Source organism: Ascidiella aspersa, chromosome 3 (assembly GCF_963924565.1).
Source record: "Ascidiella aspersa chromosome 3, kaAscAspe10.2, whole genome shotgun sequence".
Classification (NCBI taxonomy): domain Eukaryota; kingdom Metazoa; phylum Chordata; class Ascidiacea; order Phlebobranchia; family Ascidiidae; genus Ascidiella; species Ascidiella aspersa.
The window spans coordinates 36488507-36510456 of NC_139449.1; the positions used below are offsets into that span (position 1 = coordinate 36488507).

A 21950-nucleotide genomic window follows, 5' to 3' on the forward strand; every position below is an offset into this window, starting at 1 on the left:
GAATTTACATCAAAATAATTATACGAACAAACTTTATTTTTTATTTAAAAAAAACAACTTGGCATAACCCTAAAAAATTATAGCAGTAGGTTAGTTAAAAAAAGAATCATCTCTTCAACTACTTTTGTGCAAGTTAAGGAATGAATAAAAATATAGGTTAAAGTCATAATTTTTCTAACTTAGTTGCAGCCACCTATTGGATTTAAAAATTTGCTTAAAATACATTCAATTCACAGACACTAGGAGCATTTCAATCGACAGTCCATCGTATCGTGTTCAGTTGGGAGGTTCCGTTACGATAACTGGTAAAATAACTGGACTCTACAACGAACCACTAACCATCATAGCTAGCTATACTTCTGGTGAGGTCATAGTTGCCACTGGAGTAAAAACAACAACCTTCAGCTATACAATAAGCAGCGCAGTTAGCACACAGTTTACAACAATACGATTTGTGGCAAAAGGAACATCTTGTGTTACAAGTGAAGCCACAACTGTACTGCTCGAAAATGGTAAGTTTTTGTTCAGACCAGTATCTCTTAATACATAAACGGTTGCTACCAGGCATAATAATAAAAAAACAGTTCCTCTGGTATTTAGAATTTTCAACTTTAGCAACCTATTTAGGACTGCTTCAGGGTAAATGATATCGAACTCTTGTAGTACAATGAAACAGTGTTTCTCAAACTGTGTGCCTCTAAAGATTTTTTAATTGTAGCGAACAGTTTAATAATGTGGGAAAATAACCTAATTTTGTCATAAATAAGCACACAAGCAAGCATTCGAACAATGCACAATATCTATTTAGGACACTGCTGATATGACAACAAGCTTTCCCGTATAAGGGTGATTGGCAAGTTATAAGTTTGGCTGTAGAACATGCTTTTTCGCGATAAATCGTTTTTTAAGTATGCTAAGAGCTAAAAGATCAAGAACCGCTGGTTTAAAAGATTTAGCTTTCCCAAGACATATTCGTATTGGTAGCCAGGCAATTTTTTTTATAAAAAGTTAAACCAAAGCCATTTGCTCGGTACGCTGAGAGAGGAAATCATTAAATTTCCATTATCCGGGAAAATACACACACTCGTAATCTTCATCATAACTATTTAAAAATGTCATTTTATAGTAAAATGCCACAATGGAATGGACTTATTAGGTGCTTTAGATTTTCGATTTGCGATGGTTGTGAAATTAAAATCTGTCTTGACAATTGTTTCAGTCCCTGCAAGTATCAGCTTGTCAAGAAGCAACATAATTGTTAATTACAACGTTCAACAAACAGTAGATTGTACTTCAAATGGAAAACCAACACCACAGATAACTTGGTACAGGTGAGTTCATGAGACAATTGCACTAAAGTGCTTTGTCTGCATTCCACTCTTAAAATTAATTCACTGACAAAAAACGAATATCATGTAACTAGAATAATATACTGTTGCAGAAACAACGTTGCTGTTAAAACGACACCCCCAGGAATTTACCAAGGATCACAAACAGGCTCTGGTACCGTGAATCGACGATTATATCTTACTTTAACAAACGTGGCCGATAGTGGAAGTTACGTTTGCAAAGTTGCAGCAAATGTGGCCGGACCCCTACGACAGTCAACTCTTACAGTTCGAGGTAATTCTCTTATTACTTACTATTTCTGTGGCGTGGCAAACTGTAAAGCGAGCATGGGCGGATCGATGTGGTTACGTGGCCATGTCCTCGCCTAAACTATTTTTGCCTATTTTTTTGTCTAACTACGTAAATGCAAAACTGAAAAAAATGCAGTCCAAAAGCGTCTGCATCTCACCGCAACCTTAGAGTGAAAGATTTCATATTTATTTAGTTCAGTTATTGCTCATTACAGTATGAGTTTAATTATTTCAAAAGTTCAATGTTTTATTTTTATAACAAATACGTGACTTAAAGTTGTCTTGCTCAAATTATGACTTGACTTTGACTTGAGGTATTTTACAAATGACTTTACTGGGACTAAAGTCATTTCTGACTTGCTTACAACACTGTGAATTAAACAACGTTATTGAATGTTTATATTTGCGCGGATCCATAACATCTTGTAATGTAGCTTTTATATTACGCTAATACCTCTACAACCTAAAAGTTTAACAGCATAAGCGAACTGTATGTCGCTCTTAAGGTTGCTCTTCATTGCGTCACGTTTATATTACGTCACAACGTAGCTTTGTAACGTCATCTCTGAATTTCCCCCTACAACAAAATACTTTATCAGCACCTGAGATAGTTTTGCTTTCACTTTTTACCAGCAACCCCATTTCTTAATATTCGTTTCAGTACCTGCTGATATCACACTTTCTTCCACTGTTGTAAACTTGGATTACAAACAAGTGAAGACTGTCGATTGTACTTCAAACGGAAACCCAAGACCATCGGTCACTTGGAAAAGGTAAATGACAAATTCCATAGTCCATAGAACTTTTATTAAATATAGCAAAGTGTACAAAACTATATTTTCCGCGAAATGTTAGAACAGTTTTGACATTATTATATTTACAGCGATTCAAGATGCTTTGACAACAATCAGCTTTTTTAGAATAATTGAAAATTTAAATGCTCATTGTTATGGCAGTTAGCTTTGAAGTGCTGAAATTACTCTTTTACATTTGTAGAAATGGTGTTGTCCTAACGAGTGCAACATCTAATGACATCCATCAATCTATTACTTACCCAAGCAGCTTGCAAGCAAAAAGCAGGCTAAGCTTAAAAATCACAAATGCAAATCAAGGTGGGGATTATACATGCGATGCTTCCAATACTGGGGGAACAAGAACAGCTAAACTTACAGGGAGAGGTAGGTATTGGCGTCCAACGAAACGTCAATTTAAATGCCTTAATTGGCATAGTTTTTTTTTTAATTTCATTGCATAAGGTAAGCCGGTAACATAAAAACTATTAGGGAAGTAATGAATGGTATTTTAAAAGTACCTAACCATTATTTTTTGAAAAACAACAACAATTATCTGTATTTCAGTTGCCCCAAGCGCTTCTCTATCAGTTGCAAGCATCGCAGCCGAATACGCGACTCCCTACCAAGCCGACTGTTACTCCTCCGGTTTTCCTAAACCAAGTATAACGTGGAAGAGGTAATATTCTAAATCAGGGGTAGTTAAATTTTTTTTACCGCCAACCCCCAAATGCATCGACCAGGGTTAGCATGAAAGTTTTAAAGATGACGTCATAAATTGACGTCATAAACAAGAAGACTGAAATAAACCTGTTGTTTTCATTCCAACCAATGTGAAAGTCAAAAAACATTGAAGAAAAGGCGCCAAATATGTTTTGTTCAATTAAACTATTTTTTTTTACTCTTTCATTTACTCCTTTAATTTTACTCTTTCATTTACTCCTTTATTTTACTCTTTCATTTACTCCTTTCATTTTACTCTTTCATTTACTCCTAAAACTTGTCCACGTACCCCCAGGGGTCCACGGACCACAGTCTAAGAAACCCTGCTCTAAATGTTTACGGACATAAACTGCGGGAGAGCGGGTAATACGCGACGTGAGAAACATTAAACAGGATTGCTAAACACAGTATGTAATGGGGATTAAAGGGACTACAGCTTATACGTAAAAACATTTCACTAATAAAAAACAAAATGGATAACAACCAGTTGTCCAATATGAACGGTTTTATATTTCTGTTTTTGTTTATTTCTAGGTTCGGAAACCCAGTGACATCTGCCACTAACCAACCGATATACGCAACATCTATTGCAACCAGCAACCCACTAGAAGCGCGAACTCGCATCAACTTTATATTCAGCAACGTTAGACAATCTGGTGTGTACGTTTGCGAGGCGAGCAACGTGGTGAAAACCACCTCTGTTTCGTTGGGAATAACAAGTGAGTGAGAAATATATGTAAACTTCAAATTCCATCAAGGTGAAAGGTAGACACAAATAACAAACAAGGACTTTTCGGTATTTACCTATTTGATTAATATTACCTTTGAATTGCCGTGTTACATTGGCTGCAAAACTTTTTGTTTAAGCATTGCATTGAATGACGTGTTTGTCAGTGTTCTAATATATGTTTATGCATCTCAACAAAGTATAGATCGCCAAATTTTGACTGGTATAATAAGTTGTGTCTATAACTACAAGTAGGCGGGAATGTAGTATTTTTATTTGGGGGCATGACATTTCTTTAGACGTGATGTCACAACGTTACATCATAACCTCACGTCATAAAGGTGTGATGTCAGAAAGAATAAAGTAACCTCCATTACCTCACACACTTATTTATTTCGTTAAAGTTAAAAATTGCGAAGTGGTAACTTTCAAAACAAAAGCTGCGTTACAACGACGTTATCGATTCGCGCAAAGCAAAAAAACACCTTTATATTGATTGAGTTGCCAAAACGTTAATTTTAAGGGTAAATTAACGCCGATGTTTGGCTAAATCCATTTTACAAAATAGGCTAAGAAATACAATATTCGCGCAGATCAAATAAATCTCTGAAGTTGTTAAAATATGCAAAAAATCCGTCTCTGCTAACAGCATATTTTTTAGTGCCTGTCAACATATCCGTATCCTCCATTAAATTGAAACTGGATTACAACCAAACTAAGACAGTTGATTGTCAATCATTTGGATATCCAAGGCCACACGTGTTCTGGCAAAGGTAATAATAAACTATTCAATTACTTATTCCTAATACTTAACTCACACTAAAATAGGGGTGTCCGATTATAATGGCGCGGACCCAGGATTTTTGTTTGGGGTAAGTTACGAAAAAATGTTCAGATATTACGCCATTCCGTCAAGTCACAAATTTATATCTAAACGTCAAATTTACAATAAATTAAATTTACCCAAATTACATACTTAAAAGCCACTTTGCACTAAAAAGAAACTTGTCTCTTTTTCAGAAATGGATCGAGTGTAACGACTACAACAACATCTGAGGTTTTCCAAACCGTTACCCACGTGTCTGACTCACAAACCAGAAGCAGATTAACCTTCAAAGTTTTAAGCGCCCATCATTCAGGGTCGTACACCTGTACAGCTACTAACACCGTAACAACCACAAAGAAGACAAGCACTATCAACGTGTCAAGTAAAATTGATGAAATAATAATAATAATATTATTAGTAAACACACATATGTGTGTTCGTGTTCATGTTTCATTAAATAATATTATTACTATTTTTGTTAATTTTGGGATCTAAGCCTGCTTCAACATTGCTAGTTGTTGATCTCTTCTCCATATCGTAAGATTCAAGCAAAAACACAAAGGTTGCAAAAAGATCCAAAACAACTTTATTCAGCAAAAGCAGAATATCATAGTTACGCAAAAAGCATCGTCAGTTCTGCTAATATTCTTAATTCGAATGAATCAAGTAAAACTAGGGACATCCGATAAATTTTAATCCGATACATTTTACATGGAAGCAAAAAGTTTCCCGATCCAATCCGATACCAAATGACGTCATTATTAAGCTCAAACAAACCAAATAGATTCAATTCAAACGCTCAAAAATAATTTTTTCATGTTTTAGGCTGAGCATGAATAAGTACCATCAGTTGTTAACTTTGTTGAGCAAAAAGTTTCCCTATCCGATACCAATGACGTCATTACTATGCTCAAACGAGTAAAATTGCAAAAAAGGCATTTAACTTAGCAGAAATTGGGAAATATTTCAGTTTAGGGGGCAATAGATCACCTCCTTGATCCGCCCCTGGCGATAACGATATTCTGTGATCACAGTTTGCCTAGCCCCGATGAAAGCGGTAACACTTTTTCCATTGCAGAAATGTCACAGAATCTCGCAAAAAGATAAAAAATGTACTACACATAAAATAACGCAGGCGCTACTTTAAGTTAACGCAAAACAATATATGTCATAGACTTGCTTGTTTTAATAGCCTCAACGATATATATGTACACGAAAACGTCTCTTCTAAAACTAACTTCCCGATGTTTTTAGTTGCCCCAGACGTGCAGCTTTCGTACGCGCAAGTCGCCACCAACTACACACAACAGTATCACGTTGATTGCAGCTCATCTCGGTGGCCAAAGCCCACAGTCGTGTGGAAAAGGTACTACAGAAGTGCTCTAAACCGATTTGACTTGGTCAAACACTTGGAAAGTCATTGATCAACTCAAAATTAAAATGCATAACAAACAAACTGGTACAATAAAAAAATATGGTTTTAAGTTCCCAGGCGGCAGCGAAATATCGTTAGGTAAATCGAGTCAGCTGCCGGTTGAAAAGCCGTTATTATTTCTGAAAAATAAATCTGGTGGATATACAGTCCATCGGACCGTTATTAGCTTGTTCCAAAGTTATTTGAACGTGTTGACTCTAAACCTGCTTGGCAAAATAGTTTGATTTAGCGAAATTGATGGCAAAAAGTTTTTCAACTAATATTACCAAACAAGTCTATTTGTTATAGGCCCCTTATAAGTCGCTAGAATAGAATATTACGCAGTTTCAGCCTTTCTAAATTGCCAATGCCATTATCATAAAACGTGACAAGGTTATCTGAACATGCTGGTTTTAAACCTGTTTGGCGAAAGTGACACAAAGCTATTCCACTTACATTCCGCAAATGAATTTTTTGACTATGGTTAACAATATATAAAAATAACATCGTCGCTTGTACAATATGTCATATTTAGTTTAATGACATATACGCAATTCCTTAGAACCGTGGTCGGCAAACACCGGTCCGCGAGGAGTTGGTTACCGGTCCGTAGCAGGGTTTGTAAGATTAAAATTTGTTGAAAAACAAACTTAAATATATCCTTATTTTGAGAAGCTGGTAAGAAAATAGGAATTGGTAATTATGTTATACCAGTGTAATTTAAGAAAAAATGTAAAGGCCTAAAAGTTTTGTTGAAATGAGCCGCGGGCTGGGTTAAACTAAATTGTTTGGCTGGCCGGATGCCGCTCACGGGTTTCAGTAAGTTTAATAATCCTTAGATCGGAGCATCCCTTTGCGGTAAAACCAGCATAAAGTTCGCATTACCAGTTGTAATAAATTTCCTTTCCTGAACATTTGTTGTTTTTTCAAGGTTGGTCCGCGACAAATTTTCAGTTTTTAACCGGTTCGCAGTGCAAAAAAGGTTGCCGACCCCTGCCTTAGAAAACACTTTGGAATTTCTTTTAAGAATTTCACTAACTCAGCAAAATTGCAATCTAGAGAAATTTCAAAACAATACTTCTCGGCAAACCTAAGCGTTAAAAACGTCACACAAATTCTCGCCTAAATCACGTATTTTCTTGCATAGAAATGGCACGCCTGTACCTCCAACAACTGGTGCTGCCGTTTATCAAGAAGCGGTAAGTGGCAGCAGCAGCTTGAGCTCAACTGTGCGACTTCACTTAAAGTTGGACAGCATCGAGCAAGCTGGAGATTACGTATGTGAAGCGAACAACGAGGTTCTTGCGAGAAACAAAACCTTCAAAGTATTAGGTGAGTTTGGTTAACTTAATTTGAACTAACGCTTTTAAGCAAACAATAGCTTTAAAGTTAAGTTGAGAAATCCAGTTGTTTGATAATATTACATTTTAATGACGAAATAACTGCGTTTAATGACAATTCACGGATAAAGTTCTCATGCTGATTTGGTTTAAAATCGAATCCCTAGTATCGGACGAGTACCGATATTATCACTTGACTTGGCTCTGATCCATATAATTTCCCTTTTTCTCCTTATTTATTAAAATTATTTTTCCAGTTGCATCGAATGTGTCATTGACGCAAACCACAGTGAAAACGGACTATAGACAAATCCGGACTGTTGTGTGCATTTCGTACGGATATCCAAAGCCTAGTGTGACTTGGAAGAGGTAATACCACGTTTAAACTAATATAGTCAGTCATTACTCCAAACCATTATACACCAGTGGTTCTTAAACTGAGGCCCCTGGGAGGCTTTCAGCTTTTAGGAAACAAAGAGCAAACCGTTATTCTTTATTGAGGGGCAGCTACAAGTGGTTCTTGAACCGGGGTAGCGGGGTAATAAGTTCGCGAGGAAGTTTCATTGGGTTCGCGCAAATTGATTTAAATTAATATACTGATTCGTTACATTAGCTGGAGCTAACACGTTTTATTGATCTGTATCTTAAAGTAGTTATTGGGCCGTGATTCCATAAATTTTTCTTGGTAATAAATTTAATAAGGTTTTAATTATTTCAGGAAAACAAAAAAGCATCTGAGGTTCAAAATTCTAAAAATCACTGCTTTACATTATTTCTTTAGCTTTAAACAGCTTTAAATAAAATGGATTAAATACGTTGAGTAGTAAAGTGTAGTCATTTTTGTTTCCAAAGTGTTGTTTACATAATTGGGCTAAGTATAGTGTCAGAATATTATAGTCGAATGTCATGCGATACATGAAGGAGTTTGCTTTTTAAAACGAGACTTGTATCGAAATATGTGTCTACTGTCTGTTGTAGAGTGTTTATTTACATCTTCAGAACAAAATAAGGATGAAAGAATTTTAACATAAGATAAATGCATGCTATTAAAAAAATAAAGCCATACCCATCCATAAGAACGTTAATTGACGTTTACTAAGGCTAACCATTTGTAAAATGCAAGTACCTACTGAGTTAACTTTGCATTTATTTTCAACAACCATGTTATATTTATGTATATTCAACCATGAATATTATCGCCAGAAACGGCGCCGTCGTTTCTACAATTCCATCCAACATTCATCAGAGCCACGTTGTAACGGAAGCATATAAATCAACACAGAAGCTACATCTCCGTATCACGAATGTATCAGAAAGTGGCAACTACACTTGTGAAGTAGAAGCCAATGTTGCTGGTGGAATGAAAACAGCGAGTGTATTGGTGCAAGGTGAGCAGGAAACAACCTTAAAGAATAAACCTTGCCTTGAGTTATGTTATTACTATTACTATTACTAAACCGAAGTTAATAATTAAACTACTTTTTGTAGTTGTGATAAGTCCAGTTATCAACACCACTGGCAATTATAACGAGCCTTCGAAAAGTGCAACAAGTGCCAACAGCTATACGACTGACAAAAGCAACAGCAACAGTCACACAACAGACAGCAACAACAGTTCTACAATTAATAACAGCTACAGTCATAAAACTGATAACAGCAACAATCAAGCAACTGACTACAGCTACATGTATACTGACAACGCCAACAGTCACACAACTGACAACAGTCACAACAATTCCCGAAATTACGTCATCAAGGATTACGTGTACTTTTTGATTGGTGGAGCGATAATCGTTGTTGTACAGATTCTCTTGGTGGGAATATTCATCTATCACAAACGGTAAGTTGGTAATCAGATTGAGAAGCACAGTATTAGTATATGATCAAAACTTATTCATATAGTAAACATGTTTTAGGTCCAAAAAAGCAGAAAACGACGTAAACTCTCGTGAAACGCAAGGAAGCTTTACTAGAAATCAAGGTAAATATTCAAACTTAACAACTTGTATCATTTTGTTATCAAGAAGTCTTATCGAGGGGGTTTTTCTGAAAACTTATTCCACAGAGAAAGTTTCAATTCGACGTTTTGACGAAAGTGGAGTTAAACTTGTTTCTCAACTCGGTGATGGAAAGTTTGGAATTGTTTGGAAGGCAAAAGTTACCTTTGACGAAAACCAAGCAACGCAATTTGTGGCAGCCAAAGTTTTGAAAAGTATCTGATATTGACAAATTTTCTTACGTTAACTAAGCTACGCATCATACAGGTGTGGAGAAAGTATGCTTATCTATAGTCAACTTATTATTATTTTAAGACGGCAATCAAAGCGTTTCTGGCGACCTGCAGAAAGAACTTGAAGAGATGGTGAATTTGGGAAAACATCGATTTATAATTGAGATTGTCGGTATTGGCAATATTAAAGGTTGGTTCATTTAAAAAATCAGTTCCCTAAATGCTTTTTATATATTCAACTGTCCGTTAAGTTTAAAACCAGCAAAAGCGGATTTGTTAGGTCGTGCATTTCTACAAGCGTAACTTTGCAAAGCTTATTTTTCAAGCAAAAGGATTAGAGTTAAAAACAAAATGTCGAACTCAGAACAAAACTACATCTTTATCATAACCGGGACGACGAAATACCAGTGTTGTTATCACTTAAGTCACTGTTTACAAACGACTTAACTTAAGTCTTGTGACGAAAATGAATTGACTATGACTTGGGTTTTTGTCTGAAATAAATTTAGTTGAAATTATGGATATTTTTATCAAATATTTGTTATTAATCTAAATTTTTTCTAATGAAACAATTTGCTTGCTTAATAAGAATATCAAAGCCCATACAGAAGTAAGTATCATTTTGGACGTTTCGAATAACTCTTTATTCATTTTCAACATCTGTTGAAAATGGCTTTGATATTCTTATTACGTCTTACTACAACCTCCAACCATTATGCTCCAAAATTTGCTTGCTGCATATTGGGTTTTTGTTATTTTTAGTTGAGTGGTGGCTCATAATCGGACGAGTTTGCCAATTTGATTAGTTTCGCGCTATAGTTTTATGGCTTGACTTGCTTTTTTTTCGCAAAAAAAGGCCTCAAGTTATTTTACAAATGACTTGACTTAGACTTAGGTCATTATAAAATGACTTGTTTAAACAAAATGACGGACCAAAAACTTGTCAAATGAAAATCAGTTCTTTCCCATATTTCTATTATTTGCAGACAATCTTTACGTTTTCATGGAGCTTATGGATCACGGCGATTTAAGGAGTTTTCTAATCAAACAAAGGCCTGGGGAACCTACTGGGAGTTCTCCTTATGAAATGATCTCGATCGTTGGAATGAAGGAGATGGTTCGGTTCGCTTTGGATATTGCTGAGGTAATACAAGGAACTTAATAGTCCAAATGTTTGTACAATACAGGTCTGGGCAGATTTGGTTTTTCGTCTGGACATTATATTATAAAGAAGTTACGAGACATGAATAAAGCTATAAACCTAAAACAAGTTTGTAGTAAGTTTTTAAACATATGTATTAAGAATATAAAATATTTATAAAAAAATCGCTTTATTTTCTTCTCATTTTTTGCCTTATCAACTCATTTTAGTTTTGTTTTACAAATCATTTCAAAGTATGTTTTTTCACGCACTAAGACACTAAAGAATTTGTACGGAAAAGTGATTTCTATGAGACATTGTTTCTACACATTTCTTCTACATTCAGGGAATGGACTACATTTCCTCACACGGATTGGTGCACAGGGACCTTGCTTGCCGAAATGTTTTGGTGGGCCGAAACCTTAATTGCAAGATCTCGGGTTTCGGACTGACGATAAATGTTCAAACCTCTGATCATGTCTACGTCAATCACGACCAAACGGTAAGTTGACTAAGTCGACAAAAAAGGAGCAGTTCGAACAGCCGATTTAAAGTTGCCACTAAGCTACATAATTTAAGTTACAAAACATGCTGATTTCTTGACTGTTGTCTAGTATATATATATATATATATATATCATAAATTTTAATTAAAAAATTAGTATGCCAGGGGGATCAAGGTTTTCGCTTGTGATTGTAAGGGGTAATTTTAAAGATTGCGTCACTTAATGACGTCATAAATTAAGCAAATTAAGCACACGTTCTTTGCCAAGGAAATGTGCTGCTCATTACCCAGCGGATTTGAGTAATCTGTTTAAAAAAAAATATTTTTCCATTCTAGGAAGCAAGACTCGCAGCCCGTTGGATGGCGCCAGAGGCCTACTTCGATCAGATCTTCACAAATTCGAGCGACGTTTGGTCACTTGGTGTCGCCATGTGGGAGATTGTGACGTTTGGGGGAATCCCCTACGAGGGGTGCAGTGGAGTGGAACTGCACCAAAAGGTCGTTCAAGGTCACAGGCTGGAAAAGCCGCAAGATTGTCCCGAACAACTGTGAGTAGGATTGTCCGATGCTTGGTTCATTCCGATATCCGATATATTTTGTCTCATGGACTGCAGCCAAAAGAACAACATCACTTTAGAAATGAAGCATAGTTCGTAATAATACCAAAGTAGGACCTATACTATTTTGACGTAAATAAATTACAATGTTAATCGGAATAAGTCATAAACCAGTCGGAATAGGACCTGAATAGCCAGGATCAGGCCTTTGCAACCTTTTATCTACCCCCAAACCCCACACCTAAGTACATCACTAGCCCCCTTAATAAGTTTAACGCTAACCCATTTCTAACTCCTACCATTACCCCCCAACTTAACCCCAAACAGGGACAAACAATCCGGTACCAAAACGGCGGCGCCTAAACGCCGACACTAAAACAGCCGATGACACACCCTACAGTTTTACTCGTTATTTTGGTTCGAACTACGGCCAAAGTTTAGAAAGTAAAAATCAAATTATTACTGAAAATTACTTTTTAAGTTCTGAGGCTTAAACTTATTCTTCGAAGCACTTTAAAGAGATGAGGTTTGCTAAACTTTAAATTTGTTAGATCTTGCAACGTTAGCAACTACAATAGGAGCAAAATTTAATTATTAGCACTCGTCAAACGCGTTAAAATAAACTGAATGAACATCGTTGTTATTAAAAAAGAATGTATAATCCTGTTTTTCACTTTTATTGTTTGTTGCTTCAAAGGTACGAAGTGATGCTTCAGTGCTGGAAGTTAGAGCCGGCACAAAGACCAAGTTTTAAACGCATCGTTGAGATGCTGGAACACGTGATCAACAATTTAGACGTAAGTAACATTTGAGAAAACACAAGACTTTAAAAAAGCCAAAAGGTAGCGAACCCTTTTGGTTTTGCAATTCACTATCAAGCTATTAGATAAGTGGTCGGCAAACTGTGGGCCGCGGCCCAAATGTGAGCCGCAGAGCTATTTTATGTGCTCCGCGAGTTAGTTTTGAATAGCTTAGTGTTATCATGTAGTTGTGGAACGCGCGACAGCCGTACAATCATTTCACTTTATTTTAATAATTGTGGGGCACAGCATTTTTATATTGGCTTAGCTTGGAAAGACCCACGTGACGAATGTCGTCCTAAGAGCCTGTCGAACGATATTTTTTGCCAACGTTAACTATATGTAAACGCAAAATTTTTGGCGCTTCGCGCGTATTGTTTTCCTTTTATGGTATGTTTTATTTTATAATGCCATAGTAGTGTTTTGTCCATCATGTCGCGGTGTAATGTATCATCTTCAAATCAAATATCCTGAATCCGCCACTTTTCGTAGTAGTTTTACGTAGTGGGCCTTCAATAGCTCTGAAAAGAGTTCTTTGGGCGGCGACAAAAAAGTTTGCCGACCACTGTATTAGACTAATGTTTTATAAATTCTTCCGCAGAATCCAACAGCGGTTTACGAAGACATAAAGTTCAAGGAGGCTGAATTTTGTGCAGCGTGATCACGATTATTCTTTCGTCGAGATCAATCTTAAAATGCAGTCATTATTGTATTTTGTAAATCTAAGCATTATTGCGTAATGCATTATTTCTATTTTTAGTTTGCATCGCAATTCAAAACTTGTCTTTCCATATATTGTAGCTTTGTTTTTGTGTATTTAAGTTTGTAAATAAAATAATTTAATTGTAGTATTTATGGACGTTTTAAGGCAAACAATAAGCTATTGTATTCAAGCATAAATAAAACTATAGGAATAGGTTACTTTATTTATGCCAAGCTTCGCAAAGCTAAACGGCTATAATTCAAAACATATAGGACTAATAAATATAAATTGCAGTCCCTTTCTAGGGTAATAAACGCACTACCGAAAACTTTCTAATTAATTGCCAAATCAATTCAGGTAACAATATACGTACTGTAAGTTTTACATAACCGCTGAGACGTGAACATTTCCAAAACTTATGTTAAATAATATATGTTCAGCACCTTTAAATCGCATTGCTAAAGGAAATTAAAATATAATTTAATTTTAACCATATTACTTCAGACCTTAATCAAAACTTCCTTTTGCACACGAGGAGGCGTATGTGGGACGTATGTTGTCTTCCCAAAATACCTGGCTTCGGCGTATATATAGCCCTCCCACAATTAGACATTTCGTATCTGCGTCTGGACAAGATTTGCAAGTTATAAGAAGATGGAAAACTTTTAGGGAGTTTTGGTTGGCCTTAGAAGAGTGAAGTTATGTGGTTTAGAGTGATAACCACCTTTGTGGTTCTTGTTTTGATGAGGACTTCACTTTGTAGAGGTGAATATGATTATTATTATTACGGTCATTTTAAAAATTATTTTTTATTACTTGTTGATTATAGTTTTGTTAATTTGCTAAAACGTTGAAAAGCTGTTTTGAAAAATTATAGTAAAATAAACATAGAAAAAGAGGCTTTATTTGTTTTGACGAAAAAGCTAACGATCAATGTACTTTGGGTTGTTCATTTTTTTTAAATAAAAAAGCATCACGTTTTTAACAAATTTAAAAATTAGCTGAAACATACTACGTTTGATGAAGGCATTAAAACTCATCCTTTGTATTTTGATTATAGTTTCTGTATTTTTAATTATGCAAAAGAAATAACAACGGGTGTAATGAATGTAAACTAAATAAAAATTATTCTAATTATTATAAGTTTTAACTAAAAAGAATACTGAACATTAAATACTCTAACATTCAGTTTGGTTCTTATACTCACTATACCTACTGAACAAAATCTATCAAAATATTTATTATTATTAAAACTCATTTAGAAAGGTACTCTTGTGACAAATTTAATCAGCCTAAAATAAAATAAGCTATTGCATGCGGACCCTTCAAACTTTCTCACAGACCCCTGTTTGATAACCACTGGTATACTGTAGATATAAGTGTATCTGGAATGCACTATACTTTTATATATCTCAGGCGAGTCATGCAAAGGAAGATACTTTACAATTTCCGACGATAAACTTACTCAGTCTGCAGCTTCTACGTCATGTGGTAATTATAAAGCAGGGAAGCTGGCAAGTGTCCCGGATGGAGAGACACAAGGAGAGCTGGTTAAGCTGGCGAATCAAAGGACATGGGATCCATGTAAGTTACATCAAAGCATTTTAAATTACAGTTGGAAGTTTCCCTGAAGGTATTTTAAGCGCGTTTTTTCGGCAAAGTAATATTTTACAGTTAAAATTCAAAACTATTCATACAAAACTTAGATTTTGTCCAGCCAAATTAACTGACACGGGACTCCTGTTGTAATGTTTGCACCTTTACATCAAGAAAGTGCATTATTGAAAATAAAAAAATAAAAAAATAAAGTTCAATATTGCTTTTCCAGTGTGCAACAATCAAATTGCTGGCACAATTCCTGGCAGTGTTATAATGATTCGATGACTTGACATAAGTGAACTTAAGTCACAGTTTTTCAAAAGACTTTTTTGGGCAAAATACCTTGGCTTGACGTAAGTCTGTTGGCACAATGACTTGACTTGAGACTTTTGGAAAATGACTTTTAAATGAAATGTTTCAATTTTTATTAAATTGGGTTATTACTCTTAAGTTTCACATAAACTGTATTTCTAGTTGTATTTTTTTTTTCTAGTTGAGTTATTGCTCAAAGTCGTACGAGTTTACCAGTTTTAATAGTTTAGCGTTTAATTTTACGACTAGGACTTGACTTGGAATTTACTTGCTCTAATTATTACTTGACTAGGACTTGACAGGACATAACTTTAAGTTATTTTACAAATGACTTGACTGGGACTTATGCATTTCAAAAAAAATTGTTTACAACTCTGGTTCCTAAACAACATTAGCAATATTTTATTTAAAAAATCCAATTGAGGCTTAGGTTTAAACTCTTTAAACTGTATTTATATTATTGTTTGTTTTTTGTTTCTCTTGAACTTATTAAGACATCTGGTTGGGTGGTAAACGAGCATCTGCAAGCAGCGATTTTTTGTGGCCTGGAGGAATTAAGGTCAGCTCATCAGGTAAAGATTAAACAGCATATTCCGTGTTTTGCTTTAAATGAATTTCTCTTTTGCGACATCACCAAAATTACTGACTATTGAATGTGAACCACGGCAGGTTACAACCAGTGGCCGGGCGGCAAAGCCCAAGGAAGCGGTCATTGTATGCTCTTAGCTGGTACAAGTGGAACGTTTGGTTATACTTGGCTTTGGGGAGATTCATTCTGCACTGCAAATCGTTACTACCTATGTCAATACAACGGTAAGCTATACATTATAAAAGACTAGGCAATTTTTTCTTAAAACTTTCTTGTGGTATACTTAAAAGAAAATAAAACTTAACAATAGACTGATATTTAATTTAATAAATCATCTGTAATTTATATAATGATGTAACACACATATCATTTTTTTCATTTTTCTTTTTTCTTGTTTTTTCTTTTTATTGATTTAACGACAATCGGGTGGCAGTCTTACGACTGAAAAAACCCTTTTGTCGTGGCACTAATTACAACGAGTAACAACGATATACAACGAGTCTCCAGGTTTCAGGATCAACACGTTAACAATAAATCAATAGTGTACACTGGGAAGAATTTGCTTTAAAATCTACGAAACGATCTTTATTTTTATTTAAAAAAAAACTTAATATAACCCTAAAAACTATAGCAACAGGTTAATTTAAAAAATTAATCATCTCTTCAACAACTTTTGTGCAATCTAAGGAAATTTGCTATAAATAGTTTAAATTCACAGACACGAGGAGCATTTCAATCGACAGTCCATCGTATCGTGTTCAATTGGGAGGTTCTGTCACGATAACTGGTAAAATAACTGGACTCTACAACGAACCACTGACCATCATAGCTAACTTTACTTCTGGCGAGGTCATAGTTGCCACTGGAGTAATTACAACAACCTTCAGCTATACAATAAGCAGCGCAATTAGATCCCAGTTTACAACAATACGATTTGTCGCAAAGGGAGCTTCTTGTGTTACAAGTGAAGCTACAACTGTACTACTTGAAAATGGTGAGATGTTTTCGTGTTTAGACTCAAATATGTCAAACGACGATAACTTAAGGCGGATCCGTGCACGCTAATATAGGAAATCATTAAACTCATAATATCCCGCTAACATATCCACTCTAATCGGTCCTGCTTTTCCAAATAAACTTCATCGCAGTTTCTAGCCAGCAAAATAAAGAAATTAAAACTTTTAAGGGCATTTTTTCAGATTTATACAAAACAATTTATTTAAATTAAAAAATAATAATAACGCCCGAGTATCGGGTTCCGATACAACCACTTGGTATCAGGTAGTGGCTGCGATCCGATATTATCGGCATCCCTATTTTGGGTCGATAAACACATTTTTTTTTTTTTTCAAACCTTAATCAACACTCAATATAGTTTAATATACTTCTTCAGACAAACAAACATATTTAACACTGTAAAACTTATATAATGCCGCAAAAATAACTATGAAATATTAGTAAAAAAAACAACTTTATTACTGATTTAGACTTCACAAAAATTATCATAATGTTACGAAAAAATGTTTTTGTGCCTGTATTTAGTTCCGAAAATTCATTTCTAAGCAAAATACCACAATAGCTGAAATATCCACCAAACAATTTGTTTAAACTTGATTTGAACTTATAATTTGTGATTGTCACAGCATGTAACCTTGTCCATCTATTATTTAAAACCCTGATGTTTATGTTTACAAAATTGTTTCAGCGCCTGCAAGTATCAGCTTGTCAAGTAGCAACATCGTTGTTAATTACAACGTTCTACAAACAGTAGATTGCACTTCAAGTGGAAAACCAACACCACAGATTACTTGGTACAGGTAAGTTCATGAGACTGTTGCACTAAAGTGCTTTGTCTGTCACGCTCGCTACATTAACATACACATATAAACGACGTCTTGTGATCACGTAAATCTTAGCAATTTTAAAGCTCATATAGAAGTAGGTTTCATTTGTAAAGTTTTGAATATCTTTTAATCCATAGTTTCTAAAATAACCCAAGATTTCGAAAATTTCACAGAATGCTACCTATTTCCATATATAAATGAAAGACACACACACACATATGTGTTTAATAACAACTGTGATCCAGCCCCTCGGAAGCTGCTTGACCAACGATTACAATGTGAATTTGCTTGTACTAACAGATTGAGCAAGCATTGGCGCATGGTTGTTTCTCGACTTGCTCCTCTCTGAGCCTGCATAGCTCAATTGGTAGAGCGTCGGTCCCGGCTTGACCGGAGGTCGTGAGTTCGAACCTCACTGCAGGCCAGTTGTTTTTCTGGCTTGCTCTGCTTGCATCATAGATCGACAGGCGAGTCTGCGATGGCTTTTCAGTCTACTATTTCCAATATAGGCTTGGATATTCTTACTACACTTTGCTACAACCTCTAAACATTATGCTCCCTAAGCAATTCTGTTAGTGACTTTACCCTGTATGTATTTCAATCTTACAGAACTGATGACACAGTCTCGCCTATAAGTGTTTTTATGAAGAAACGCGTAATTCAAAAGCGTAAAAAAATAATGATAAATTTATAGTTTTACTTGTTTAAATCCTCGTGATCGATAGACAGAAAGCTGCGGATCGTCGTCTAGGATTTCTTAATATATACCCTTTTATAAACTGTGAATATTATGTTGATATACTGTTTTAGAAACAACGTTGCTGTTAAAACGACATCCCCAGGAATTTACCAAGGATCACAAACAGGCTCTGGTACAGTGGATCGACGCTTATACCTTACTTTAACAAACGTGGTCGATAGTGGAAGTTACGTTTGCAAAGTTGCAGCAAATGTAGCCGGACCCCTACGACAGTTAACTCTTACAGTTCGAGGTAATTCAAGACCTAAATTAAAAGCACAGTCGAGCTTTAATTGCTATTTTACGAACAAAACGTTTATTAAATTTCAAAGCCATTACAGTAGTAGGTAGCATATTTTAAATGTTTCGAATAATAAATTAATGTTTTTATTTAAACGCTGACATTTGAAAAAAAGCTGAAAATAAATGAAGACTTATTCGAAATGTTCAATAAACACTAATTCTACATCTAACTATAGCCTACAACCGCCAGCCAATATCTTACGATTTATTCGAAACGTTCACAAAGAAATACCTATATCTAACTACAATAAAGGTCTTAATATTCGTTTCAGTACCTGCTGATATCGCACTTTCTTCCACTATTGTAAACTTGGATTACAAACAAGTGAAGACTGTCGATTGTACTTCTAAAGGAAACCCAAGACCATCAGTAACATGGAAAAGGTAAAAAAAAAATTTCATAGAACTTATACAATATCTAGCAAAACAACAGAATGAAGTATTTTGTAAAGGTAATGATTATACTATTTACTATTATAAGCATTCTAAAATCAAATAATTAATTAAAATAAATGAAAAATTAAATGATCATAGTTATGGTAACCAAGTGTAAAGTGTTGAAAAATACTCCTTAAAGTTTGTAGAAACACCATTGGAGGAGGAAGCTCTAATTTAAAATTTAAATGCTCATTATTATGGCAATCAGCTTTAAACTGCTGAAATTACTCTTTTACATTTGTAGAAATGGCGTTGCCGTAACAAGTGCAATATCTAATGACATCCATCAATCTATTACTTACCCAAGCAGCTTGCAAGCAAAAAGCAGGTTAAGCCTAAAAATCACGAACGCAAATCAAGGCGGGGATTATACATGCGATGCTTCCAATACTGGGGGAACAAGAACATCTACTCTTACAGTGAGAGGTAAGGTATTGGCGTCCAACATTTAGCGCAAGCGTTTGAATTTACAAGTTTATTATACGCCGATTAGTTGCAAATAGAACCCAGGAGTCTTTAGCATTACTTTTATATAAAAATCGATCAATACTAATATTAACCTACAGTATATGAATTTTAATAAAAACCTCTCGCTGATTTTATTAACCCATAAGTCTTTTTTTCCAGTAGCGAGAATTTTAAAAGTTGTGAACAAAATTCAAGGTTTTACTTGTTTTAAAATTAAAAAAATTAAAAGTAGCAAGTTATATTTTAGTCTAAATTTATTTAATTGTATGGTGTAAAGCAGTGGTCGGCTAACTTTTTTTGTCGCGGCCCAAAGTACTCTTTTTAGAGCTATTAGAGGCCCAGCACGTAAAACCACTACGAAAACAGTGAATTCAAGATATTTACATATAGTTAAAGTTGGCAAAAAATATAGTTCGAATGGCTCTCAGTACCTCATTTTGTACGTGGGCCTTTTCAAGCTGAGCCAATTTAAATATTCTATTCCACAAAACCTTAAAATAAAGTGCAATAAATGTACGGCATTCACGCGGCCCACAACTATATGATAATACTAAGCTATTCAAAACTCGCGGCCCACTATTTGGGCCGCGGCCCACAGTTTGCCGACCACTGGTGTAAAGTAAAACACGAAATAAATGAAATGATTTAAAATCTGTTACGTTCACAAATACTTATTTTACTTATACATTTCAGTTGCCCCAAGCGCTTTTCTCTCAGTTGCAAGCATCGCAGCCGAATACGCGACTCCCTACCAAGCCGACTGCTACTCCTACGGTTTTCCTAAACCTAGTATAACGTGGAAGAGGTAAGATTGTACTTTAAATGTTTAAATTGCAAAAATGAAGAGACCCTTCAAGAGATGATGTATATTTTTAAGGTTGACAATCATTGAAAGGTCATAAAATTAAGATCAACAAACAATAGGTTAAGCGATGGAAGTTAACGGTCACGAGAAGGGGGCGGATCTAGGATGATTGTATAGCGAGGGCCATATTTTTTTGGATATGACGGTTTATGTTAAGTTATAACATGACGTCTTAGTTAGGTAGTCTTTAGAAACGTTCTGTTCTCAAACGAACTGTTGTACAAATAATGGTTGCGTTTATTATTAAGTTTCAGTTGGCAAAACTTTACCTCAAAGGAAACCTTGACGCAATAAGGCCCGTTTACACTACAGCTGCACTGATCTGAGCTGGACGTGAAATTATTTACACTACAGCTGAGCTGTGCAGGGCGTGAAAGATGCGTTTGTACTATTAACAAGGCAAAATTACTTTCACGCTTCGATGGCAGTCGAGCAAAACGTGTCGCTCCAAAGCGTAACTTTTTGCTAGCTACAGCTGCTGCACAGGGCTTGAGTTTAGCAAAGCGTGAAACGCTCGCCACAATAGAATTTAAATGTAAATTGCGCTTTGCTCCGCTCAGTGCAGCTGTAGTGTAAACGGGCCTTTAGGCACATAAAGTAGTATTACTGTTCATAAGATGACTGTTCATAAGCTGAACGGCTGCACCGAACGCAAAATATAATATTGATATACTAAAAAAATTGCAAAAAATCTCTCTATGTTTATTTCCAGGTTCGGAGACCCAGTGACATCTGCCACTAACCAACCGATATACACAACATCTATTGAAACCAGCAACCCACTAGAAGCGCGAGCTCGCGTCAACTTTAGATTCAGTAACGTTGGACAATCCGGTGTGTACGTTTGCGAGGCGAGCAACGTGGTGAAAACAACATCTGTTTCGTTGGGAATAACAAGTGAGTGAGATTATTTGTATAATTTATTTATTATTTAATAATATTGGGCAAGATAAGACTCAAGTATACTGAAAATAATTTATTTTTTACGACGTTTTGTGCCTTAACAAATAAGTACCGGCAGAACTTCTTTTCAGTATATAATAAGCTTAAAAGATTTTTGGTATTTTTTTTCTTTAAACTTACACACCTCAAAACATGACAACGCTGATTTTAACCGCGAATTTTAAACTTGGGTAAAAACAGCTTTTTTTAGTTTTCAAGTTAAAAACAAAACAGTGAAAAAGGAAAGCATGAATACCAAGCCGGCATATATACTATGCATTGAATGATAAACTATTCCGCGTATTCAAATCTGTAAAACTTAAAAGCAGCCATAAATACCGCTACATATGCTAAATACCGCTTTAAAAACAAAAATAATATGAAGTTTTATATACTTTAGACTTTCCTGTCTTAGTCAAATTAAGTCATTTATAAGTTCTAGTCCAGCGGTTCTC

At 35.3% G+C, this 21950-nt stretch overlaps 2 protein-coding genes across 2 annotated transcripts in view; both read left to right on the forward strand.

Moving 5' to 3' along the window:
* Positions 1-140: 140 nt before the first annotated feature.
* Positions 141-13420, forward strand: LOC146162778 (uncharacterized). The gene is made up of 23 exons (XM_083385302.1): positions 141-156; positions 237-512; positions 1220-1331; positions 1442-1623; positions 2302-2413; positions 2637-2818; positions 2999-3110; positions 3689-3873; positions 4543-4654; positions 4902-5089; positions 5962-6073; positions 7269-7453; positions 7719-7830; positions 8665-8849; positions 8950-9301; positions 9378-9442; positions 9527-9673; positions 9774-9881; positions 10678-10835; positions 11179-11334; positions 11673-11884; positions 12591-12690; positions 13295-13420. Exons 1-23 carry the CDS (start codon positions 141-143, stop codon positions 13352-13354), a joined length of 3429 nt encoding a protein of 1142 aa, XP_083241428.1. The 3' UTR covers positions 13355-13420.
* Positions 13421-15986: 2566 nt separating this feature from the next.
* Positions 15987-21950, forward strand: part of LOC146162779 (uncharacterized) — a 42890-nt gene continuing 36926 nt past the window's right edge. The window contains exons 1-8 of the mRNA XM_083384122.1: positions 15987-16120; positions 16615-16890; positions 17602-17713; positions 18551-18732; positions 19055-19166; positions 19465-19646; positions 20382-20493; positions 21266-21450. Coding sequence (XP_083240248.1) covers positions 16024-16120; positions 16615-16890; positions 17602-17713; positions 18551-18732; positions 19055-19166; positions 19465-19646; positions 20382-20493; positions 21266-21450 — 1258 coding nt within the window. The 5' untranslated portion in view covers positions 15987-16023. The remainder of the gene's footprint in view (positions 16121-16614; positions 16891-17601; positions 17714-18550; positions 18733-19054; positions 19167-19464; positions 19647-20381; positions 20494-21265; positions 21451-21950) is intronic.